Source organism: Saccostrea cucullata, unplaced genomic scaffold (genome assembly GCF_032062105.1).
Source record: "Saccostrea cucullata isolate Sc308-1 unplaced genomic scaffold, CSIRO_AGI_Scuc_v1 ctg636, whole genome shotgun sequence".
In the NCBI taxonomy this organism is placed as follows: Eukaryota; Metazoa; Mollusca; class Bivalvia; order Ostreida; family Ostreidae; genus Saccostrea; species Saccostrea cuccullata.
Window position 1 is genome coordinate 294,100 of NW_026931726.1, and position 24,620 is coordinate 318,719.

General features: G+C 33.1%; 2 protein-coding genes and 1 long non-coding RNA gene across 3 annotated transcripts; 2 read left to right on the forward strand and 1 right to left on the reverse strand.

The window, feature by feature from the left end:
• Nucleotides 1-932: 932 nt before the first annotated feature.
• Nucleotides 933-7,530, forward strand: LOC134233363 (uncharacterized). Its single transcript, XR_009984980.1, has 3 exons — nt 933-1,208; nt 7,103-7,168; nt 7,464-7,530. It is a non-coding gene; the product is annotated as an uncharacterized LOC134233363 (long non-coding RNA).
• Nucleotides 7,531-8,532: 1,002 nt separating this feature from the next.
• LOC134233361 (prefoldin subunit 6-like) lies at nt 8,533-17,333 on the reverse strand. Its single transcript, XM_062715328.1, has 4 exons — nt 17,196-17,333; nt 14,262-14,332; nt 9,287-9,411; nt 8,533-9,084 (listed from the first exon to the last, which is right to left on the reverse strand). The coding sequence occupies exons 1-4, from the start codon at nt 17,254-17,256 to the stop codon at nt 8,964-8,966; spliced, it is 378 nt and encodes a 125-aa protein (XP_062571312.1). The 5' UTR covers nt 17,257-17,333; the 3' UTR covers nt 8,533-8,963.
• LOC134233347 (surfeit locus protein 1-like) lies at nt 17,281-24,620 on the forward strand. Its single transcript, XM_062715310.1, has 7 exons — nt 17,281-17,431; nt 19,039-19,233; nt 20,603-20,724; nt 21,831-22,013; nt 22,365-22,485; nt 23,114-23,260; nt 24,561-24,620. The coding sequence occupies exons 1-7, from the start codon at nt 17,396-17,398 to the stop codon at nt 24,618-24,620; spliced, it is 864 nt and encodes a 287-aa protein (XP_062571294.1). The 5' UTR covers nt 17,281-17,395.

Below are 24,620 nucleotides of genomic sequence, written 5' to 3' on the forward strand. Positions count from 1 at the left end.
TTTCGACCCCCCCCCCCCAATATATATATATATATATATATATATATATATATATATATATATATATATATATATATATATATATATATATATAGGATTTTCGTGCTTGGGATACTTTTTTTGCTTGTCAAGTTTTGTTTTTTGGAAATTTATTCTTTCACCTAGCCCCCCCCCCCCCCTTACAATTTGCTTCCGACGTCAATGCAGCTTTTTCACTTCACTGCTGTCACGTAATGCTTTGAAAATTAAATGTGTCGGGTCGAAAAGAAAAATAGGAGGTGCACAATGGCATATGTAATAATAAAGATCCCCCTCTTGAAAAGTGGGTAGGTACATGTATACGTATTATAGTAATCGAGATATCTGTCCGTCTGTATATCCGTCCTTCCTTCTGTAATGCTTTGGGGTACCCTTCTCTTATCCGGAACTCCTCTCATACCACTGAATGAAATTTGATGAGACTTTCACAGAATCTTTATTACATATTGCCATTGTGCTCCTCCTATTTTACTTTTTGATCCGACACATATTTTGTGTTTGCCATAGCAAAACATAGACACTGTCATTATGTAGGAGGCGGCGGGCATAATTTAGTGAGCTCATTGTTCACAGTACCTCTAGTTCTTTTTTACTACTTCAGGAACTATGGATCAATACCCCCTCCCCCTCGCCCCCATTTCATTTTTAAAAAATTGTAAGAACGGATATCTCAAAAATTAAAAAAAAAAAAATCCCCGTCAATTACATCCATAAGTCGTTCTATATAAGCAGATTGTACTTTTTCTCACCTTTTAGAGAATGGTCTTATACGGTATAATAAAAATACATAACGCCAGTCCTGGGACTGAATTATTACCTCTCCTAGGCATGGTCTACAAAAAATCAATGTGCTCTTCAGTGTAGAATTTGATGCTCCTAATTTGAAATTATTGTCTTTACTTAGTTTTTGATTGGAGTGGCAATTTATTTTAATTACCTTTTTCATAGAAAAAGAGAAATAATTGTTATGTAAGTCATATTTTTAATGCGAGATACACATTATTTTTTTGGGTCTAGAGATCATTTCGTAACTGTTAGGACATGTCGTTTATGCTTGCCGGAAGCTATTTCATCGTAGTACAAATACGGCTAGCACGTTCACGTCTGATAAACAGTAGAGGAATCTGTCTTTTCATTACGCCATGTCGAAAATAATTATTTTATTATTGGTAAGTTTTTGTTTTATATTTATCACGTTCGCTCATTTGCTCAGCATACTCAGTAGTTTTGAATTTTTTAACAATGTCGCGTTTTTTAGCTGCTGTCTTTTAAAGTAACAATGTAGATTTATATTTTTTTCTTTATTTTTCCTTATATATTTACAAAATTATGAATCTTGATGCCTTTACAACTTATTTAAGGTTGTTGTGTTGTTTGAAATCATACAAATCGGTATGAGGAAGTTAAGAGAATTTCCAAAGGACAAATTGCATTGTGCTTGGTATCTTCGTGTATTCTTTTCGTGTACCAAGTTTAATTAAAATCGAAGGAAAAAAATGTAGAACTACTTTAGTTTGAAAGATTTTTACGAAAAATATACTTTGCAGCACCTAGTAACATATTTGAGGCCAACCCTTCTTAACACACTATTTTAAACAGATCAGTGTGTGATAGATCTGCAACTGTTGGTAGTTAAAACCAAACACGGATACAAAAAAGACTTACTGAAATATGATAAAAAATGTATGATAATAAAACAATTCCATTTAAAATATATTTGTAATGATTATATCAATATCATTCGTCAAAATCCAATAATGCTAAGAAGAAAAATTGAATTTCTTATCAAAATCTACTTTGTACGGAGTTTAATTGAAATCGGGTTAAATCTGTCAAGCTGCATTTTCACAACCATCTTCGCTAGCCAAAAACCCTTGATTATATAGTGAAGATGTTTCACAACGAATTTACGAGGGTTGATCCAAAAGTAATGTCACAGTGTCCATATCTTTTATATTTGGCGTCATATTATCAAATACAATATACCAAAAGATGCACAAATATAAATCTAATTTACGTTGAAATTTTAATTTAATAATTTTTACATGAATTTATTTTGTAGATGTTTAAAACATAGAGAATAGGGGTTGTCGCCGCGTCATAACGGAACGTCATGTTTTAAAGTGTATTTCTTTTCTTAGAATGAAAAGACAAACACATTAAACAGATTTTTAAAAAGCACCCACGTGTATTTATCTCCCACCTTTTTAAAAGACACAATTCTCATCATTTTCTAGTCTTTAATTGAAAATTAAATGACGGCATTGGTATTTTTTATTATAAACATTGTTGTTTTACTCTGTTGAATTGAACAAGGGGGTTGTCGAAATGGAAAAAAACGGCTCGAAGAGTTGTAACGCATTTCTGCTTCAAAATATGGGAATCATCACAAGCGACAGCTATGTCAATTAATCTCAGACTTACAGAATAAATAATGTAAATAAGAGACATCTTAATAGATGGTTTCAGCGATTTGGGGCGGGTGATTGGTCACTGAATGACCAGCAGAGGACAAGAAGATAGAAAGATAGGGAGGTCGGACGGAAACGTCCAATGGTGTATGACGTTGTCAAAAAAGACAGACGTATAGAGTGATATGTGAATTTTAAGTTTGTCTTATGTTACAGTTCAAAAAAGTTTGACAGAGGGCTTATTTATGAAAAGAATCAGTGTATAATGCTACCAAGAATTCTTAAAGAAAGCCGAATTGGTGAAAGTGTTTACGAATCACAAATATTTTTTTAATAAAACGAAGGGGAAACGCCTAAAAGTATGACGGTGCGTATCCGTCATATGACGTTATATTTAGGTGCGGCGACTACCACAAACGCACACTGTTTAAAATCCGATATTCTGGAAAGTATACGTCATATTCCTTTGAATTTTTCAGGTCTGATTTGAAATAAATAAAGCTTTTATCATGTATAATTTTGTTGCTTTACGTCGATTTATGGCAATTTTATCAAAGTTGTGACATTACTTTTGGATCAACCCTCATACTAAATTGTCTATATTTTTTAATTTCTAGTAATTAGAGCCGTTCTTCATGATATCTAAATTCTCTTGGATTTTTTGGTAATAATAACCGACCAGTTTTCATATTTTTTTGTACTGCAATGCTTCCGAATCATTCGTTCGAGAAAATTTCTGTGAATTTCAAAACTGAATTTTTAAATAAAAGCAGTTTTGTATTTCTGTGGTTTTTAATTATTTTTTTTTGCTTATCAGCATTGTTGTAAAGGTTCGTGTTACTGGTTGTTGAATTTTCTTTGTAGCTCGTTAACATAAACGCAGAATGAAATTTGCTTGTTCAATCATTTTTATGCAGAAATAATGTTTAAAAACAACAGTCTTACTCTAGTGGTGGGTCATTATTTCATGTTTACAATGGTCATTCACAAAGATTTTATTGCCAGAATTACATGAAGCTATAAAAAACATCCAAAGAATGATTGATTCTTGAACAACAATCTGCTGGTAAGTTTTGTTTGTTCAAGGTCATTCTATCCATTCGGTAAGCAAAGACACGGTGGCTTGGTAATGATTTACATTATATGACCATGTTCTTTATAATCATTACATGTCTTTATTGTGTCGAGAGATCATTGACCGTCAACGCTCATCTTTTTGTATGAATTATATGGAGATGACAGACAGTATTTAAGCTTAAAAGTACATTAAACGATACAAAATTGGAGTAAAGCAAATACAGACCTCCAAAACATCAGAAGTGGGATCAGGTGTCATGGAGGAGTGAGGATCCCCTGCCCACCGGGCACCGGTTACACTCGCCTTGTGCTTCTTGTCATAATCGGGAAATAACGGAAAAATCCATCGATAATTCAGTGTGTAAATAATGGTCTAACAATTAATATGAACAACGCATTCAGTATTTGACTCAATGATAAATTATAATTGCTGACAAGGTCATTGTTTCAACCACAGAACTTACGAAATGATGACTTTAAACGAAATTGCTGATATTTTTGTTTCATCAATTTGTTTGTCAGTATTTTACCTCGTTGAAAAATTGTTCATACGTAGATCATGCTCTTGTGTATCGAATCAAATGAGAGATATAAACCACGCATGCATGCAGATGATGATGATATATTGCTGTATAAGGGAAGTTGACGATTGAAAAATTAGTTATCACGTGTATTATAAAGCTTGTTTGTTAGATTACCATCTTTTTTTCAAGTCTTTTTCAAATTAAATATCCAAATATGAAACAGGTGTGTCAGACTTTATGGCATCTTTTATTTCAAGCTCACCGACAAATATCGTATCGGCATAAGAATGGAAATAACCATTGTTGATTGACAATACGTCGTCGATATACTGAGTATCTAAATGTCGAGTCAAAGGCCACAAGTGTTTTCCTATCTTTACTTATAAAATTTTGGACAAATTTTTTCTTCAGACGAATACAAAAATAGGTCTGATAATAACGGGGTACATTTGATACCCATCTGAATTCCAAATACCGGGTATTTGTTGGGAGGCCTAGTCTTCAGAAACCACATACATATTTTCAATCAGAAACCTATGCATATCATATAGCTGTCAATAATTTCAACAAGAGGCCCACGGGCCTTATAGGTCACCTGAGCATTATGCAACAGCTTTCCAGTTATTGAATTTGATTCATGTTTTAAGCCAGATGCTATATGGCATTCACAATTTTGAAAGAGGCACCATTGATCATCATAACAATACACTTAGCAGTTGCTTAGCTTGGTTATTGAATACCCATACGCAGGGTAGGGGAACAAAAATGCATTCCAACTAATCAGTAATATTCAGCAATAAACAGTAGTGCCCCTAACACTGTGACATAAACCCCTGACCCTAGGTACACACATTGCACAAATTTTAAAAAGGCACCCTTAAAATTGCCTATCAAAAAATAAATAAATGTTTTATAAATACAAAGGAGCAGATTTCAAACAATTAATTCATTTTCAGTATATAAGTAGAGCCCCCCCCCCACCCCTGATTCACAATTCTGCAAGATTAGGGCCCTTGCTCATCATAACTATATACATATAGATAGTTCATCTGCTTCAGACCCAGAAACAGATAAGAAAATTTTCAAAGATTTAATGTATTTTCACTAGAACCCCTGACCCTGGGGCCATAAAATTCATAATTTTAGAAGAGACATTCTTGCTCATCATAACTATGCACTTAGTTAGTTTATTTAATACCTAGGAGCAGATAAGAAGGTTTTCAATGAATTCATGAATTTTCACTTTATAATCACTAGAGCCCTCCCCCCCCCCTCAACACCAGAACCCTTAAACCTGGGGCCATAAAATTCACAATTTTGGTTGAGGCACTCTTGCTCATCATAATTATGCACTTAGTTAGTTTATTTAATACCTAGGAGCAGAGAAGAAGATTTTCAAAGAATTCATGTATTTTCACTATATAATCAATAGAGCCCCCCCCCCACCTAACACCAGAACCCATGACCCTGGGGCCATAAAATTCACAATTTTGGTTGAGGCACTCTTGCTCATCATAACTATGCACTTAGTTAGTTTATTTAATACCTAGGAGCAGAGAAGAAGATTTTCAAAGAATTCATGTATTTTCACTATATATTCAATAGAGCCCCACCCTAACACCAGAACCCATGACCCTGGGGCCATAAAATTCACAATTTTGGTAGAAGCACTCTTGCTCATCATAACTTTGCACTTAGTTAGTTTATTTTATACCCAGGAGCAGAGAAGAAGAGTTTCAAAGAAATCATGTATTTTCACTATATATAATCAATAGAGCCCCACCCTAACACCAGAACCCCTAGCCCTGGGGCCATAAAATTCACAATTTTGGTAGAGGCACTCTTTCTCATCATAACTATGTACTTAGTTGGTTTATTTAATACCCAGGAGCAGAGAAGAAGAGTTTCAAAGAAATAATGCATTTTCATATTATACTTATTTAGCCCCGCCCTAGCACTAGAATCCCTGACCCCAGGCCCATGAATTTCACAATTTTGGTAGAGGACTCAATGCTGATTACAATGATGCAATCAGTTCGACTGCTTGATGTCCAGGAGTAAAGAAGAAGATTTTTAAAGATTGCATTAATTTTAGTGGTTTTGGCCCCACCCCTCAGGCCCCAGGGGGGCAGGGATCATGAAATTCACAATTTTTGTTCCCCTTCACCCATAGATGCTTCGTGCCAAATTTGGTTGAAATTGGTTCAGTGGTTGCAGAGAAGAAGCTGAAAATGTTCAAATGTTAACACACGACGGACGACGGACGACGACGGACGAAAACGGATAGCAATAGGTCACCTGAGTTTACTCAGGTGACCTAAAAATCCTGGACTTGAATATTTATATATATATATGATTGTATAAAAAAATCTGGAGCAGGATTTTTTTCGTGTTTAATATTAAAAGTCATAACACCAATTTTCTACTTTGCTAAAAAAAATTGTGGGAAGACAATAGGCATCGAAACCTGGGTGCTTGGTGGTGGGGATTAGCCCCCCTCCCCAACTTTTTTTTGCAAAGATAGTCATAAAATGGGCATCGAAAATTGGGACTTACCTTTTATTAGCCCCCTCACCCTTCAATTTGCTTCCGACGCATATGGATAAACTATTGTTCTGCAATCACAAATTATTATATTCTATTTGAAATACAATTTTCACTTTGTAAAACAAAGATTAAAGCGTTATCTATGGTTTAGAGATGTGAAATAAAGATTTGTAAACTACATTCATTAAACATTTTTTTTGTTAACCGTGTTTGTCTGCTACTAGTGTATGTCTGTATGATATATCCATATACAGTAAACGCAGGAAATTTAGCAAGGCTTCAATTTTAGCGAGTGTGTTGAAATCGCTAAATTATATAGCCAACAATTAAATCCTCATTAGGGGTTAGTTAACGTTATCTTTCTTTTCACTATGAAATCGCTAATATAAAATTTACCGATTTTTAAGACAAATCGCTAAATTTGCTTCATGCTTTAAATAATGTAAAACATTTGAACTTACGGATAAAGGATTCAGGATAAAGTTTACAATTTTTTTTCTACAGGTCTTTGTTGCTGTGACGTCCGCATTTCATCTGCAAAATGACCCTGGCATTATAAGACAAGTTTGTGTGAGTAAAAACGAAGGAAGATCATGATATATTTAAAAACAAAACATCGGTATTCATAAAACAAGACTACCGATAAAGTATATGTAATATATTCAACTTTTAAAAATATAATTTGATGATTTTTTTCAGTATTCGTATTTTTTAACTTACTTTATAATCCAGTATTATATACATGTGCATTAACCAATAAAAACAAACATGGTATACATGTGCACTTCAGTTATTGAATATAAATGTCGAACTATGTAGATAAACTTATTCATTTTACTTACACAAACATGTGTATCTTTCACAGTACCAGTGGAATGCCTATTGTCAAAGCAGAGGTATGGTCTGTAGGGCGTTCCAGCAGTTTGACGCCAGTACTCCTGTGCCTCGATGCGAATATCCATGGCAACGAGGGTATGCTTTATATAATAAAGAATTATTTATCATACCTGATTTTGACACCCCGCCCCCTTAAGAAGGCCCCATTTTGTAACACAGGAATTCTAAATATCGTTCGCTGCTTTCACTGAAAGTCGGGGATATTAATTTGGGCCTGTCCATCTGTCAGGGCAGGGCAATATTCCATTATATGTAAGAATGAAACATTTCTTTTATTTTCTATTTATAGTTAAGGATGGTGAAGTATTTCAACAGATCAGAAGACATAATGGTGGATGAAGCACATTTTATCAATAAAAAATAATTCACAACTTGGTTTCACCATTCTTAATCATTTCATTCTGACTTTTCTACAGAATTTAGAATGCTTGGGAGGAATACATGTTCGGATCTAGAGGGGGTGGGTGTGGCCGGGGGTCAGCACCCCCATGGAATTTGCAGAGTTACAAAATGTATATACTAAATCAAGTAAAAGTGACCTTGAACACCCTCCAGAAAAGTCCTGGTATGAAGTTTTACCCCCCCCCCCTCACTTCCCCACCCGAAATAGGCTTTTAATGTTTGGGGAATGAAAGCAAATGTTTGGGAAATGAAAGCAAGTTTTTTTCTATGTTGCTTGTCAAGAAATTTCTGGGTTGGAATTTTTTTTGATTGGGGTGGAACCCCCCCCCCCCCCGGAAAAAAATATCTGGATCTGAGCCTGAAATAAATACAACTCTGTTTATACCTAGAATTAATTTTCCCAAATTTCATGATATGGTATTAGCTACTGGCAAACAGTGGACTAAATGCTACATCGCACTAAACATCTAAGCTTTTATGTCTCTTACATATTTTAATTTAAGGCCTAGAAAATGTTAAACATTGTGTCATGATTCTAGCTGCAAACAATCAAGGCAATATCAATCAACTGATACACTAGTTCTTCCATTGGACTCTGTGATTAATTTATATATCGAACATTATAAAACAATGAATATCATCAATTTTTCATATTTATTTGTAATGTATGAAAAATTTACAAAAAATCTCACATTTTAATACTTGTAATCTAAAATTATCCATAACTTAAGAAACCAAATTATTTCAAAGTATAAGTAAAAAAAAAAAAAAAGCAACTTGTAAGTTTTCTGGAATTCTTTTCAATTAGGTATTTAAAAGGTTGGTGTAAAATGTGAAAATACCTGGTATAGGTATATGAACTAAGTTTAATGTTACAATAAAAATATGGTGATTTAATTAACTGTTCAAACTTTTGTTCATGTTAGTCCTTAGCACTGAACCATACAATTTAACATGTAAAATGTTGCACACACAATTTCCATCACAATTTTAGGCAGTAATTAAGATCCATTGTATATCTCTTTAAATTATGGTAAATGTCTATAACGGTAATGGTATCAGTGGACTACGACCGTGCGGCGGCTTTGACCTGCTGTTGTTGTAACTGTTGCTGGAGTTTACTTAACGCTTCCCTCTGGCTCTCTTGCTTCTTTTCTAGATCTTTGATTGCACCATCATGTCTTTTACTTAAAAAAAAAATTGATTTTAAATATTCTATGTGTTAAGAGAACAAAGAAGCTTACTGTTTTTTACCCCAGTATAAAATAGCAATGACATTGCAAACATTACTTATATATTGTCATTACAGTGTGAAATTTTATTATTGATGACATATTGCAAGAATACACTTATCATCAATAAAATACATTAATTTTGTTTGTGACCTACATTTCTCCATTAATATAGTCTATTCTTTTCTGAACATTCTGCTTGGCCTCTGTCAAATCCTGCTTTACCAAGACTGGACCAATCATTTTAAACACATTGGCGCCATCTTCTACACGATCTAGCTCCTGAAAAAAAAATTAATGTTTAAAATCATTTGCATACTATTAACATTTAAAAATACATATAAGTTTTCAAAAAATAAACAAAGAAATCTGACTTGAATCAACTGTAGTGTACTTCTATTTCCATCGAAATTTTTCATACTCTTATTACCTTTTGAATGCTCTAAAAAGAGACATACAAACAGATTACCTGTGACTTAGTTTTACTTGTTTATATTTCCATTTCTATTTTCTTTCTCTTTGATAACTCTTTGAAAGTTAGTAGACTTGATTTCTTGGTCATTCTCACGGAAAGTAAATTTTGCCAAGAAATAGGTCATGAGCTAAGGAGGCCTAACATGCATGTAAATCTTGAGTGTCTCTCTTAGTGTCTTATAATTAAGCTAAGTAGGCCTTATATGCACGTAAATCTCATGCTGCTGTCTTTGCCTTTGATATCAGTCGGCAAGGACTATTGAAATTGACATTGGGAAGCCTCATGCAAATTCAATCTATGACAATATTTTCAAAATCTAAATCTACTAATTTTTTTCCACAATGTCAGAAATGGAAATATAAGGAATCACTGTCTAGTTAGTAGAGTATGCAAGGGACATCAACAAAAGTTGGAAAGTTAACGTGGGAATATGCATACAGCTCTAACAGGCTTCGCATGCACGGCATGTTTGCATTTGGGACTCTCTGAATTGTTCTTGGTAAATGCATTGAGTTTGGGTTATCCCATGTGTTTTTTGGCAAAATTGTGAATACACAGAACATTTTCTATTGTTAAATCGGGTCTGTAGTATATTTTCATTTTCATGATAGAACATTCTATTTAGTTTAAATGTAACAGTGTAAGTTGTATATAGTTTTTGAAAGTACATGCTCTCGCCCTAAATAGAACGTTCTATTGTTAAAATGATATTGTCCTATGGACCCGGTTTAATGATAGAATTTGTTTTGTGTATTCGTAATGTAGCTAAAGAAATACAGGCAATAATTCGTACTCAGTGCATTTACTACGAACAATCCAGAGAGTTCTGAATGTAATTGTGGCAGGTAAATTTGAAGCAAGAACAAGAGGCAAATGGGCCACATCGCTCACCTGAGCACTGTGGCTAGGAAAAAGTAGAAATTGGTTTATTATTGAAAAGTTTAAATCCAAAAGTAGTCCCATGACCAATCATGACTTTGCTATTCTTGAAATGATTTTTAAAAGAATTTTCCTATATATGTCTATGTAAAACTCTGATTGGCCATTGTGGCTCCGCCCTACCCCAGGGGGTCATGATTTGAACAAACTTGAATCTAACTACCTGAGAATGCTTCCATATAAATATGATCAATTATGGCTTTATTATTTTTGAGAAGAAGATTTTTAACGAATTTTACTATTTATTTCTATGCAAAACTTTCATCAGACACTGAGGATGCTTCCATATAAATATGATCAATTTTGGCTTTGTTATTCTTGATAAGAAGATTTTTAAAGAATTTTACTATTTATTTCTATGTAAAACTTTGATCAGACATTGTGGCCCCGCCCTACCCCCGGGGGTCATGATTTGAACAAACTTGAATCAATACTACCTGAGGATGCTTCCCTATAAATATGATAAATTATGGCTTTGCTATTCTTGAAAAGAAGATTTTTAAAGAATTTTACTATATATTTCTATGTACAACTGTGGTCGGCCATTGTGGCCGTGCCCTATCCCCGGGGGTCATGAATTGAACAAACTTGAATCTACACTACCTGAGGATGCATCCATATTTATAAATATGATCAATTATGGCTTTGTTATTCTTGAGAAGAAGATTTTTAAAGAATTTTACTATATACAGTGGAGCCTCATTTATCCGGACGCTTTGGTTCCCAGTCAATTTGTCCAGATATGTGGAGCATCTGAATACCTCAATCACCAGTTAAACAAGACAAAATAACATTTAAAAAATCCGTTGAGAAAAATTTTTAAAGAATTTGAGGGTCCACTGTATTTCTATGTAAAACTTTGGTCAGCCATTGCGGCCCCGCCCTACCCCGGGGTTCATGAATTGAACAAACTTGAATCTAACTACCTGAGGATGCTTCCATATATATAAATATGATCAATTATGGCTTTGTTATTCTTGAGAAGAAGATTTTTAAAGAATTTTCCTATATTTTTCTATGTAAAATTTTGGTCGGCCATTGCAGATTTGCCCTACCCACGGGGGTCATGATTCGAACAAATTTGAATCTACACTACCTGAGGATGTTTTCCCATAAGTTTCATCTTTCCTGGCACAGTGGTTCATGAGAAGAGGATTTTTAAAACATACCACTAAATTTTCATTAATTCCCAATTATCTCCCCTTCAATGAGGGCGTGTTCCTTCATTTGAACAAATTTGAATCCCCTTCACCCAAGGATGCTTTGTGGAAAGTTTGGTTGAAATTGGCCCACCGATTCTTAAGAAGAAGTCGAAAATGTGAAAAGTTTACAGACAGACAGAGAGAGAGACGGACAACTAGACAGACAGACGCCGGACAAAATGTGATAAGAAAAACTCACTTGAGCTTTCGGCTCAGGTGAGCTAAAAACTGTTGAGAAAATTAGTTGAAATTTCATCTTCATATGCATTATTTTTTTGGTATAAAAGGCTTATATAATCTCAAAAAGGTTTGACTGTTTTGAATAATTTGGTAGTCATTTTCAACCCAACCCCTTTTGTATTCTACAAAATCATTTTGGAGTGGATCCACTCTGATTTTGCTACATTGCATGTAAATGGGACGTACTCTAACTGTGGTTAAGGCTTGTCCCAAGACACAGTTAGATTATTCTAAGTATGCTCGCCCAAACAATTACACCGTAAAACATATTTACATCTACATCCACATAATACAGCGTTCCATCAAACTTGATGATTATGCGCTGGCCCTGCGCAAATGGACCTCTGAATTCTAAACTAAAAAGTATATGAAAAAAAGAAAAAAACTAAAGTGCCATGGAAAGTATACATAAACTAAGAGTTATTGAAAACAATTTACATTGTGCATAAAAAGATGTATATCTATATATATATCCAAAATGTGTATATAATAAATTAAAAAATAGTCACAGTGTCCGGCAATAAATATTTAAAAAAAGAAAAAACAACAACACAAATCTATATATATATTTACATTATGCTCTGATTAGCTCTATAAATATAAGAGTTATGGAACATGACTTGGGACCAGAGTTATGAACTGGTCCACAGAGGCCGCTGCCACCACTGAGTGTGGGAGAGAATTCCACAAAGTCACTGTATGGGGAAAGATATTTAGAACAATCTAACTGTGTCTCGGTACAAGCCCTCACCACAGTTAGAATACGTCCCATATACTTGCAATGTAGCAAATCAGAGCCCATCTGCTCCAAAATGATTTTGAAGGATATAAAAGGATTTGCACTGGAAATAACTATCAAATTAATCAAAACAAACCATTTTGAGGTTGCATATGCCTTTTATCCCAAAAAATAATCCATAGAAGGACGAAAACCCAATTAATTTTCTCAACGTTTTTCTCTCGCTTCAAATTTACCTGCCATATTTACATTCGGAACTGTCTAAAGTGTTGGTAGTAAATGCACTAGTACGAGTTATCGCCCGTGTTTCTTTTGCTACATTACGAATACATGGAACGAATTCTATCGTTAAACCGGGTCCGTAGGACATTTATCATTTTAACGATAGAACATTCTATCTAGGGGAAAGAAACTAAATTTATAATAATCTGTTCGTGTACTGAAGGTCTGAAAGTGAAGAAGACTGGTATTACATGATGTATTCATATTAGGGATGTCAAATCGGTCAATTTTTAATACTCGGTTACTCGAACGTTTTTTCGATCGAGTACCCGGGTACTCGGTAAAAGTGTAATTAAATATGAACAAGTAAACTGATGAATGTTAAAACATTGTAAACTCTTGTAGAAATAAAACCACATGCTCTGGTAGGAGGTTTTCCCGTAATTAAATGTATTTCTGTTGTAACAATGATGAGCACTTCGTGCTCGACGAAATTTAATATAACATTTTAAAAATTCAATTTATTTATAAGATAAACACAAGAAATAAAATCATACATAATGTAAGTGGTTCACAGTGTTTTTGTTTTAAAAAATAATCTGCTCCGTAATTGTTATAACTTTTCACTGCGTTTGACGTCCAGGTATCAGTGTACAGTTTGACTTATACTTGATCAAGTTCTAACAGAGTGGATTTACGGTTTTATAACACTTTTCGATCCCAAATTTTGTAGTATTACGGGATGGTATTTTGTAATTTGGTGCAATGATGGACATCAGTTTTTTTTAAGCCTTTACCTTCAACCATTTGTATTGGTATGTAATCAAACACAACTAAATCAACAATCGCGCGTGTAATTATCATCTGTCTCTTTTCCCGAGAATTTACGGCTTCTCGAAGAATTGACAAAATTATCTAATTTATTTACCGTAATCATAATAGACGATTTTCAGCGAAACAAATAATAAATATACAAGCAAATAAAAAAAATAAGGGTATATGACAGTCGAAGGTGAGAAAAGCCAAGTAACAGGTGCTTAATTGGTCACGATAATTACTGTATAAACACTGCCACGGGCGATAACGGTCATTAGGAGGAATAGGAAACCCTAATTACTGTATTTAGAAGTACGATGAGTATTCTATGATTTAAAAAAGATTGTTTAATGCATTGATAAATAAGTTCAGAAATATTCAAAAATATACATCCGAGTAACCGAGTACCGATTTTAGTATTCGATATTCGGACGTTCGATCGAGTACCCGGTTAACCGGGTACTCGTTGACATCCCTAATTCATATGTATTTAGCCTACCTCTTTCACTAAAGAATTTTCATTCATCTGGGCATCTAATTGTTGCCTTACGTTGACATGTTTTTGATAATCTGAAAGACAAGAACATCAATGATAACATTTACATTACATAATTAGATATTACATCAAAGTTAACATATCAGTAAATTCAGTCTACTGGGCCAGCCTACTGACCTACTGGTGTTGTGAACACTGCACATGAAATTAATTCAATATCAAGATTTTTACTATTCTAAAGAAGTAAACAAAACAGGTAATCATATGCTCTTTCAGAATCATAGAGTTCTGAAACCTAAATTTAAGGCTATATCCTGTTATCTGCAACGCGTTGCTTATAAGTTTTGGGGTACTTCAACTGTATTTGAAAAGATGAATGGTAGTGCAACATTATCAGAAAATGGCAAATTATCGATCTTGACGCTTTTTCGGAATAAGCCGCATGATTTTAAAGTATCTTAATAACAAACACACTCACTCACAAAAACAAAGCAAAAGAAATGTAGTTAGCCAATAAAAAGTACCAGGAAGTCGCATATTATCGTATTTTACGCTTTTACGGAATAAGCCGCATGATATTATAACTCCTTAAAAACAAACACACACAAAAGAAATCAAAACCCTTAAATGCAATTATACTTATTAAAGAAAAAGTACCACGAAAAACGCAAATTATCGTTCTTTCCGCTTTTACGGAATAAGCCGCGTGATTTAAAACCATCCTAAAAAAACAAACACACACAAACTCGAATTCAATAACTGTATTTGTTGCGATAGCTATCACATTTTATTTCAATAAATATCCTTTATTATCCTTTTTAGCGATTTTACCAAATTTCTTGCAAGAAAATACATTTTTTGTTTGGTTCATTATTTCAACTGAATTATTCAGTTGAAATAATGAACACGTGAATTGAATAAAACAATTTTTTTTAAATAATCGACTATCAAAACCATCTTCCAGGAAAATAGTTCTTTTATAACAGAAGTTTAAACAACATAAAAATGAAATTCGTCGCCTTATACTCCTGTTATTTGCAATCCCCCCAAAATAACCTAGCCCCATTTTTTCTGATATTAACCCCCCAAGAAAACCCTCTTCCCGGGGAAACTTCCCCTTTATGTACACTAATATAGTTTCAATGTCAGGAAAATAAAATTCGTCGCCCTATATATACTCCTGTTATTTGCAACGCTCTATGGAGAAATTTATAATTTTACTATGGATTGATGCGTGCAACGCATGCAATATAAAATAGCGCTTTATTCCGTCAAATGTCTATATTTTTATCTTGATTCCCCCCCAAAAAGCCAAGCCCCATTTTTTCTGATATTAGCCCCCCAAGAAAACCCTCTTCCCGGGGAAACTTCCCCTTTAGGTACTCTTATATAGTTTCAATAGCAGGTAATAAAATTATATACTCCTGTTATTTGCAACGCTCCATGGAGAAATCGATAACTTTAAGTACTATGGAGTGATGCGTGCAACGCATGCAAAATAAAATAGCGCTTTATTCCGTACAATGTCTATATTTTTATCTTGATTCCCCCCAAAAAGCCAAGCCCCATTTTTCTTATATTAACCCCCCAAGAAAACCCTCTTCCTGGGGAAACTTCTCCTTTATGTACACTTATATAGTATCAATAGCAGGAAAAAAAAAATTCGTCGGCCTATATATACTCCTGTTATTTGCAACGCTCTATGGAGAAATCGATCATTTTACTATGGAGCGTTGCGTGCAACGCATGCAAAATAAAATAGCGCTTTATTCCGTCAAATGTTTTCATTTTAGCTTGATCCCCCCAAAATAACCTAGCCCCATTTTTTCTGATATTAACCCCCCAAGAAAACCCTCTTCCCGGGGAAACTTCCCCTTTATGTACACTAATATAGTTTCAATATCAGGAACATAAAATTCGTCGCCCTATATATACTCCTGTTATTTGCAACGCTCTATGGAGAAATCGGTCATTTTACTATGGAGCGTTGCGTGCAACACATGCAATATAAAATAGCGCTTTATTCCGTAAAATGTCTATATTTTTATCTTGATTTCCCCCAAAAAGCCAAGCCCCATTTTTTCTGATATTAACCCCCCAAGAAAACCCTCCTCCCGGGGAAACTTCCCCTTTATGTGCTCTTATATAGTTTCAATAGCAGGTAAATAAAATTCGTCGCCCTATATATACTCCTGTTATTTGCAACGCTCTATGGAGAAATCGATCATTTTACTATGGAAGGATGCGTGCAACGCATGCAATATTAAATAGCGCTTTATTCCGTAAAATGTCTATATTTTTATCTTGATTCCCCCCCAAAAAGCCAAGCCCCATTTTTTCTGATATTAACCCCCCAAGAAAACCCTCTTCCCGGGGAAACTTCCCCTTTATGTACACTTAAATATAGTTTCAATATCAGGAAAATAAAATTCGTCGCCCTATATATACTCCTGTTATTTGCAACGCTCTATGGAGAAATCGATCATTTTACTATGGAGCGTTGCATGCAACGTTTTCCAGAATCAGAGAAATAATATGATAAATCTGCTTCATACTTGTAATTTTAATTATTTTTAGACGCCTTAAAAACATTTCCTTATCGTTTGCTTTATTTTCTCAATTATACCTGAATGAATGTAATTTGATAAGGATCGGTATACGTTATTTCAATTATTTTCTGTGGTAAAAACTTATATGCAACGCGTTGCAAATAACAGGATATAGCCAAATTTAACCATTACCAATGCTTAATTTGATAAAAACATGTTTCTTGTCGAGGAAATACGGACTGAGACTCGTGGTACCTAGTTACAGAATAAAGTTTTCGTCTTTTAATTTCCTGTAGAACACTAGCTTTCCAAAAGTGTTTACAAAAACTCAAACCATCAAAAAATATCTTAAAATTAGAAGTTGACTTTCAGTACTCATTCAGGATACCTTTTTGAACAGCTTGAAATTTTTCAACTTCAGTTTGGAGTCTTTTCTGTATTTCAGCCATTTTGACGGTAATCTAAATGGCTTTGCAACGCCGACACTGATTAGTTACTCATTTTAAAAGAACCAATCAGAAGTCTTGAGAGATTTTCTAATTCTTGGAAGACTAAAATTTGTTTCCTAAATGAAGAGTTCCCATAACAATGTCAAGACGTGTTTTCTCTAGGATTTGTACAAAAGTAAGCTTTTAAGGTTCTTTACCGAGTACAGGAAATATTTGTTTATTCAATAACTGTTGTTTGTCAACCATCAGCTTCATTAAGTTATTTATTTTAGTTTCATTTAAAAAAAGAAGCAAAAACGATAACGAATTTAAAAAAAAGATGTTTTGCTGAGCCCAAAGGCTGATAGTGTAGATTTCAGTTTGTTCAAATCATGACCCCCAGGGCTAAGGTGGGACCTCAATGGACGATCCAAGTTTTACATGGAAATATATTGGAAAAATTTTCTCAAGGCAATGATAGGTCAGATTTATATGGAACAGCCTCAGTGTAGTGAAGATTCAACTCTGTTCAAAGCATGACCCCAGGGATATGATGTGGCCATAATGAAAGTTCAAACCTCTTTGGACCACTTATGCTTTTAAGCTTATAAGCATTTATACTGGATTTTTTTGCTATTTTCCTAGTCACAGTTCACAGGTGAGCAATGTGGCTCCAGGGTCTTCTGTTCTAATTTTTAGCTCAATTCAACAAAGTTAGGGGAAGCTTATGTGATACCCTTGGTGTCACTATTGGCATCAGTGTCCCAGGTTGAGATTTTTGGTGCAGTTTTCTTCTAACATGTCTAAAGTACTTATATGCCCTACATTAACATGCACGAAAGATGCTTCTAGTATGTAATGCACCAGTCAAAGTTTCAGATGTTGCAATTTCAGCAAAGGAATGACCAGGTTAATCTTTTTCAATTTTGGAGCAGGTTAACATTTTTTACATTTTTATTGGTGCAGTTTTTTGTGCAGGTCTTATTTACACAGTATCTACAAGTCCTGTTGTCCAAACTTGCATGGGTGATACATATAAGGATGCATATCAAAAGGCTATGATGACCAAACTTGCAAGGATGAAACATCTAAGGATGCACACTAATGGACTTGCTTCGGATGCTGAATCTGACTAGGTAAAAATCATGGGTGCATGTCTATCACTAAGAAAGTTTAAGGCCTATATTAACCAGACTTGCATGGATGATGCATTAAGGGATAAACACTCTCAAACTTTCTTCAGAAGCTTGGATGGGAGATGGACAAATGTTTTGAAGTTTTGGATAGGTCTATTCTCAAGTAACTGCAAGCTCTGTCAGATCAAAAAATATGCATAAATTTTGCATTTGGGGATGTAAACTACTAGAATATTAGTTAATCGTGTGACTTTGCCTTACTTAAAGACAACATTTGTTGAGGTGAGCTCTGTAATCTCTGAATACCTATGTTTATTCTAATTAATCTATGTCATAGAAAATATTTTTATTTTTAACTAATGAATGAAATAAAGTCTTAATCATAATTTTTTAATATTCAGAAAAAAATAGTCAAAATCATTACATGCTTGTCAACTTTTTTGGTGATTAGCGTTGGTATGCAATTTTCATGAAAAAAGAGGTAATATAATTTTTATACACCAAGCCAAGGCATTTTAAATCAATTAATTATACAGAAAGTATTACATACATTGTCAATAATTGATTTTTGTATTAGAAAATACTCTATAAAGTATCATAAACTGTTCAATATAGTATTCAGAAAACTATTGTAAGTATAACAATTGCATTTATTGAATTTTTTCAGGATCTTTCTTCTCATAGCTTTAGTAATGGAAGAGTTAGAAAGAAGGGGCCACTTTTAAATTCAATTCCTTGTATAAGGAATGCTCCTGAAAGACCTTTAATGGATGTTCGTGATGCTCCAAGTAAATTTAAGAATACTCCAAGAATTAGACCATTAGTCCGACCAGCTAGTATATCATTAAATATTTTTTTATCTGTAAGTATTTTACCAGGTTATATGCATACATGTATTACAATTTATTATTTTCAGTTGTAAAATTGGTGGTAATTAAAAAAGAAAGCTCTTTCAATTATAGCTACCTGTTTGATTTTTGTCTGTGCATGCATATCTATCTTTGTAAATTTTGGATGAAAATTTCCTCGTGGATGATATTTAAGTATCATCTTTTTGCAAATATGTGATGGTAAAGAATTCCTAAAGGTTTTGTAATCTTTTTAATGTCAGTTTGTTTTATGATAGAAATACAATTTACAACTAGGAGACTTATTGTTCACAGAACAATAAGAGGTCTTTCCACCTTCTTTGAACTCTGTTTTATATCTGACTCCTAAAAATTAAATTCAATGAAAAAGAAACCAAAACTCTCTTAAAGCATAGAAAAAATGAAAATTGAAAAAAAAAAAGAATGACCTTGACCTTTGACCTTGAAAAAATATTCAAGGTCAAAGGTCAAGGGTCACAATGCAATTGACCCCATGCTTCTACCACTTATAGTTTTCAAGTTATAAGGTTAAATAGTAAGTACAAAGAAGTTAAAGGGCAATAACTCATATAAGGGGTCATCAGATTCTTTTGCACTTATGCAATGAAGTTAGGTCTAATGACCCTTAAGACATTAGTGAAGGTTTGGTGTCTGTAGGGTCTTTAGTTTCGGAGGAGTAGCGATAACAAGGTTTTTCGCACAAGGGGCAATAACTTTTAAAAGGTTTAATCTTAGGGGACAAGAATGAAATCTTTGAAACAGTTTTAATAGTACATATTAATGATGCATAGACATTAAGTATATGTTGAAAGACAAAAGAGATATAAAAAGAGCTAATTTTCTCATTTTTATGACCTTGACCTTTGACCTTTACATGAATTTTAAGGACAAAGGTTTTTTTATCTTATGCAGTTGGTCCCATGTCTCTACGACTTCTTGTTTTGAAAATTTTTAATTATTTGTAAAATTCAAAAGGTTTCAGGGGCAATAACTCACTGAAGGTGTCACCGAATACTTTCGCAATGAATAGATTGAAGAGTCCCCTTAATTAGTCGAAGACATTCATCAAGGTTTCATACCTCTGCGGTTTACGGTTTCTGAGGAGTAGCGATAACAAGCATTTCTTAAAGGGGCAATAACTTGAAAGCGGTCAAGGTTTTTACGCAGGGTCAACTGCAAACATCTTTTACGGAGTACATTCCTATGAACTATAAATCTTTTCGATATATCTTCAAACAAAAAAACATGCGGCGGAAAAATAATAAAAAAAAAGAATAATAAACAGAAGAATATCAATAGGTCTTTCCACAGAAAGGTGGAAAGACCTAATTATTTAAGTATTATTTTATATTTTCATTCTAGACAATTCCATTTTGGACTATAGGCATAGCCTACTGGCAGTATCAACGAAAAAGGGAAATAGCAGAACTGAGAGAGAGAATAGAAGCACAAACTTCAAAACGTCCTATTCCTGTATCAAAGTTGTTAGTGCTTTAAATTTCTTTATGAAAAGAAACATCTTAATTAGTTCTATATGATATGTACTACTTTGAAAATTCAATTCATATTTATTCAGAAGTAATTAGAAGTAATTTTAGAAAATTACAGGAAATAAAAATAGGTATTACGTTTTTTTTTTATATAGGTACGCGAACTCCTGTGATTACACATATATAGGTCTGTATAAAAAATATTGGAAGAGTTTTTCCCCTTAGTTGTGAATATATGTTTTTAAAAAGGTGATACACTATTAAGTTACAATAAGCATTTTCATGAACAGAAATTGCTGTAATACAATACAGTTCAATTTTAAATTTCATCCTATCTATTTCAAGTCTAAAACAATGAAACTGATATAGATAATATAATATTACGGAATGTTACACAGCTCTATGACCTACCAGAGGTATGATATTACTTCAGTATAAATTTTATCTTCAGTTTCAATCTAAAATTTTCACTTTTTATGATATTTTTTTAGCCCAGTGTATACTATACACTCAGCATCAACATTCCAGAATAAACCCATACATAATTAAGTCAATGAAAATTCTTTTGAAATATTCAGTTCAAAAGTTTATAGTTGACAATTAATTTTGACTGTCAATTGACCACATATTGAAGGGGAGCATTCAACTTATTGTATATAGTTCATTGCTGTATATACTGTAGATCACTAAATTTTCGCGACACCTCATTTTCACGAGACAGTCATTGACTCTTGATTAGCGAGACAAAATATTCACAAATTGTGGTTATTGCTCTATATAATCTTAAGGAATGCTATTATATGAGAATTAAATTTTGTGAGCACACTAGTGCTGTCTCGCGTAATTAAGCGAAAATAAATTTCTCGCGAATAAAAAGTGATTTACAGTACTCCTTTTATTTCATGACAGTTGAGTAGTTAAAAAATTACAAAAATATAAGACTACATGTACTACAATGATGATGCATCTAGGAATGCAGATTCTGTCACAGATTGGGATGCAACTTACCTTACCTGTATGTGTTGTAATATTATATTAATTATTTAAATCTACTTGTTTATGATGAGCCATTGAAAGCACCCATTTATACATATTTACAGATTTGATGAACCAGATCAAAGAAAGTCTGAATTTACCTATGTGGAATTAGAGGGAGAGTTTGATAATGATCGTGAGGTATATATAGGATACAGAGCTAATGTCAAACCAGAATTGACACCAGATGGAAGTAAATGGCAGAAAGGTGTACTGGTCATCACACCTTTTAAACTTAAGGATACTGGGTAGGTCCATCAAACGAATTGTATTACATGTATTTTTATTATTTTAGTAATTTCTTGTGTTTTTCAAGCAGTTTTTTTATTTGTTGACATTGTGAATGGAAGTCCAAAATTGTTAGAATGATAAGAGAGCTATATAGGTAAACTTTTGGGGTCAACTGCTTGAATATTAGCATACCTCTCACCTGAAATAAAGAAAGATTTACATTTTTATGTTTGGCAAATAAAAATCTGCCATATAATGGGTATTTCCTGCAGCTATCTAATTTTTGTGTATTTAGAGGATATGGACAAATTAAATCCCAGAATATTCTTAATATAATAATATTCCGGATAATATCTATGTTTTTGCAGAGATGTTGTACTGGTGAACCGTGGCTGGGTGCCCTTACAGTGGACTAGCCCCACTAAAACAACAGCTATGCAGGCCACTGGTGTGGTCAAGATCACTGGTCTGAGTCGAGCATCAGAGAGGGTGGGTCTTACTGGTTAAAGAATGTATAGCAATAGGACAATCTAGTCCTAGAGGCTTGCCTAAGTGTTGATATCCATAACTATAAATCTAATAAAAATATCAGAAATTTTTATGGATACAGCAAAACTCATTTTAAAAAACAAGGATATTTTGAATTCATGGTTATAACAAAGTTATCTTGGATCCCCAGGTATATAAAGTTAACGAATTCCTTATACTGATATAGCGAATTACGGATATAGCAAAGTAATTTTTTGCATTATAACGAGTTTTACGAGTCTAAAATTTAGGTTAAGGAGTTAAACTGGATTTTTACTGCAGTACTTACTACTATTTTGTAGTCTTTGTAAACAATCAGTCAATCAACTAATCTGTCGTAGTTTGTTAATCACCATAATGGTTCTCTACATTCTCATTGGATATATTCAGGAACTTTAAATTGTTGTTGAAAAAAAGTACATTTAGCTTATATTGTTAACTTTTACTCGGCAGGAATGATTTACAGTAAAGGAAAGCTGTGTAAATTTTTTGGGTCTTTATTATATTTCTATTAGTTAAAAATATATATATATAGCTTATATCGTTACCATTTACTGGTATGATTACATTTTTTTTTAATGTCTTTTAGAAAAATCCCTTTGATTTCCGACCAATTCAGGACACTTTAAATAAGAAGTTTTTTAGCCATTTAGATGTTGACACCATTGCTCGTTTTCTGGGGACTAAGCCTGTATTTGTAGATGCTGATCTAGGTAAGACAATCATGCTATTTTTGGTGCAGTTTCTTTTGTTATAAAAAAGATAGGAAAAATGATAATTTGCACCTGTACATGTATTCCTTTTGCAGAAAGACCAATGAAACTTATTATCAAGATAAATAAATGACAAGAAAACTTGACCATTTTTATTTTATAATAATTCATAAATAAATGAAGTCTCATGTAAGCATGGGAAAAAAAGTTGATTCCATTGTTTAAAAAAGCAGTACCTAAAATTTTCTTAGTTGTTTTACTTCCTACTAAATGAAAGTTTCAATTGTTTATTGTTATAATGTTAATGTTCTCCCTCTCAAAATTTTTCACTTATATGGAGACATATTTAATGAAAGTTATTTCCCAAATATTTGTAAGAAAATTTATTGAAATTTGCTCAATAAAAATCAGTTATTTTAATAACAAAATCTACAGGAGTTTTAACTTATGACCTTAAATCCTTTTAACGATTGCATCATCTAAAATGATTTTTAGTAAATTTCTGTACACACACAGCAATTCAACTATATAATTAACCTTTACAAAATTACAGAGAATTAATACCTGGTATAAAATTTAAGGAAAATTTTAAAAATAATGCATTACAACATCATTATCGTGTTTTTGACCTCAGTTTAAGTTTGTAAGTAAAAATTTGTCTTAAGAAAAAGTTAAATATATGCTCTTGAAGCTCTCAAGAAATTTTAATCTCTCAAAATTTGTACATTGTTTTTTTGTCAAAATTTTTTTTACAGTTTCATATTTTCTGTTCTATATAAACTATGGGGAAATTTGTTACCAAAATTGACATTTTAGTGCCCTCCTTGAACAAATGGAATTCAGGTGCATATAATGTACAATATAGTATTACCCATCATATATTATAGTTTAAGCAAAAAGTCTATTGTAGTATTTGTATAATATGATCTAATGTGCAAAAAATTAGCACTTTAATTCCCATATAATCCTATATTTAAAATTTTACCTGCGGTAGGTTTTCCACAAACTTGGCATGTACACTGAAGTCAACGCTAGTTATATATGGTATAAAAATAAAGAGTTTCTCTATTGTAGTTTTCACACAATAAAACCCCATTCGACCCCTTTAAATCCTTTTCACAATTGCCTCTGATCATTTCAAGTATTTCTTACACACTCACAGACAGGCATTATTCAGTTCTGTATTAATTAACCTTTACTTTTTTAAAGAGATTGTATATGTAAACCTTTGGAGGACAAACAAAAAAAGATTATGGTCAGTCATATTTTTTGTAATGATCCACAATAACTTGTATATTTAGTTTTGAATCAATTCCTTTTTAGCTCAGCTCTCAAGTGAGCTTTTCTGAGGAAAATGTGTACATTGTTGTCATAAACTTTTAG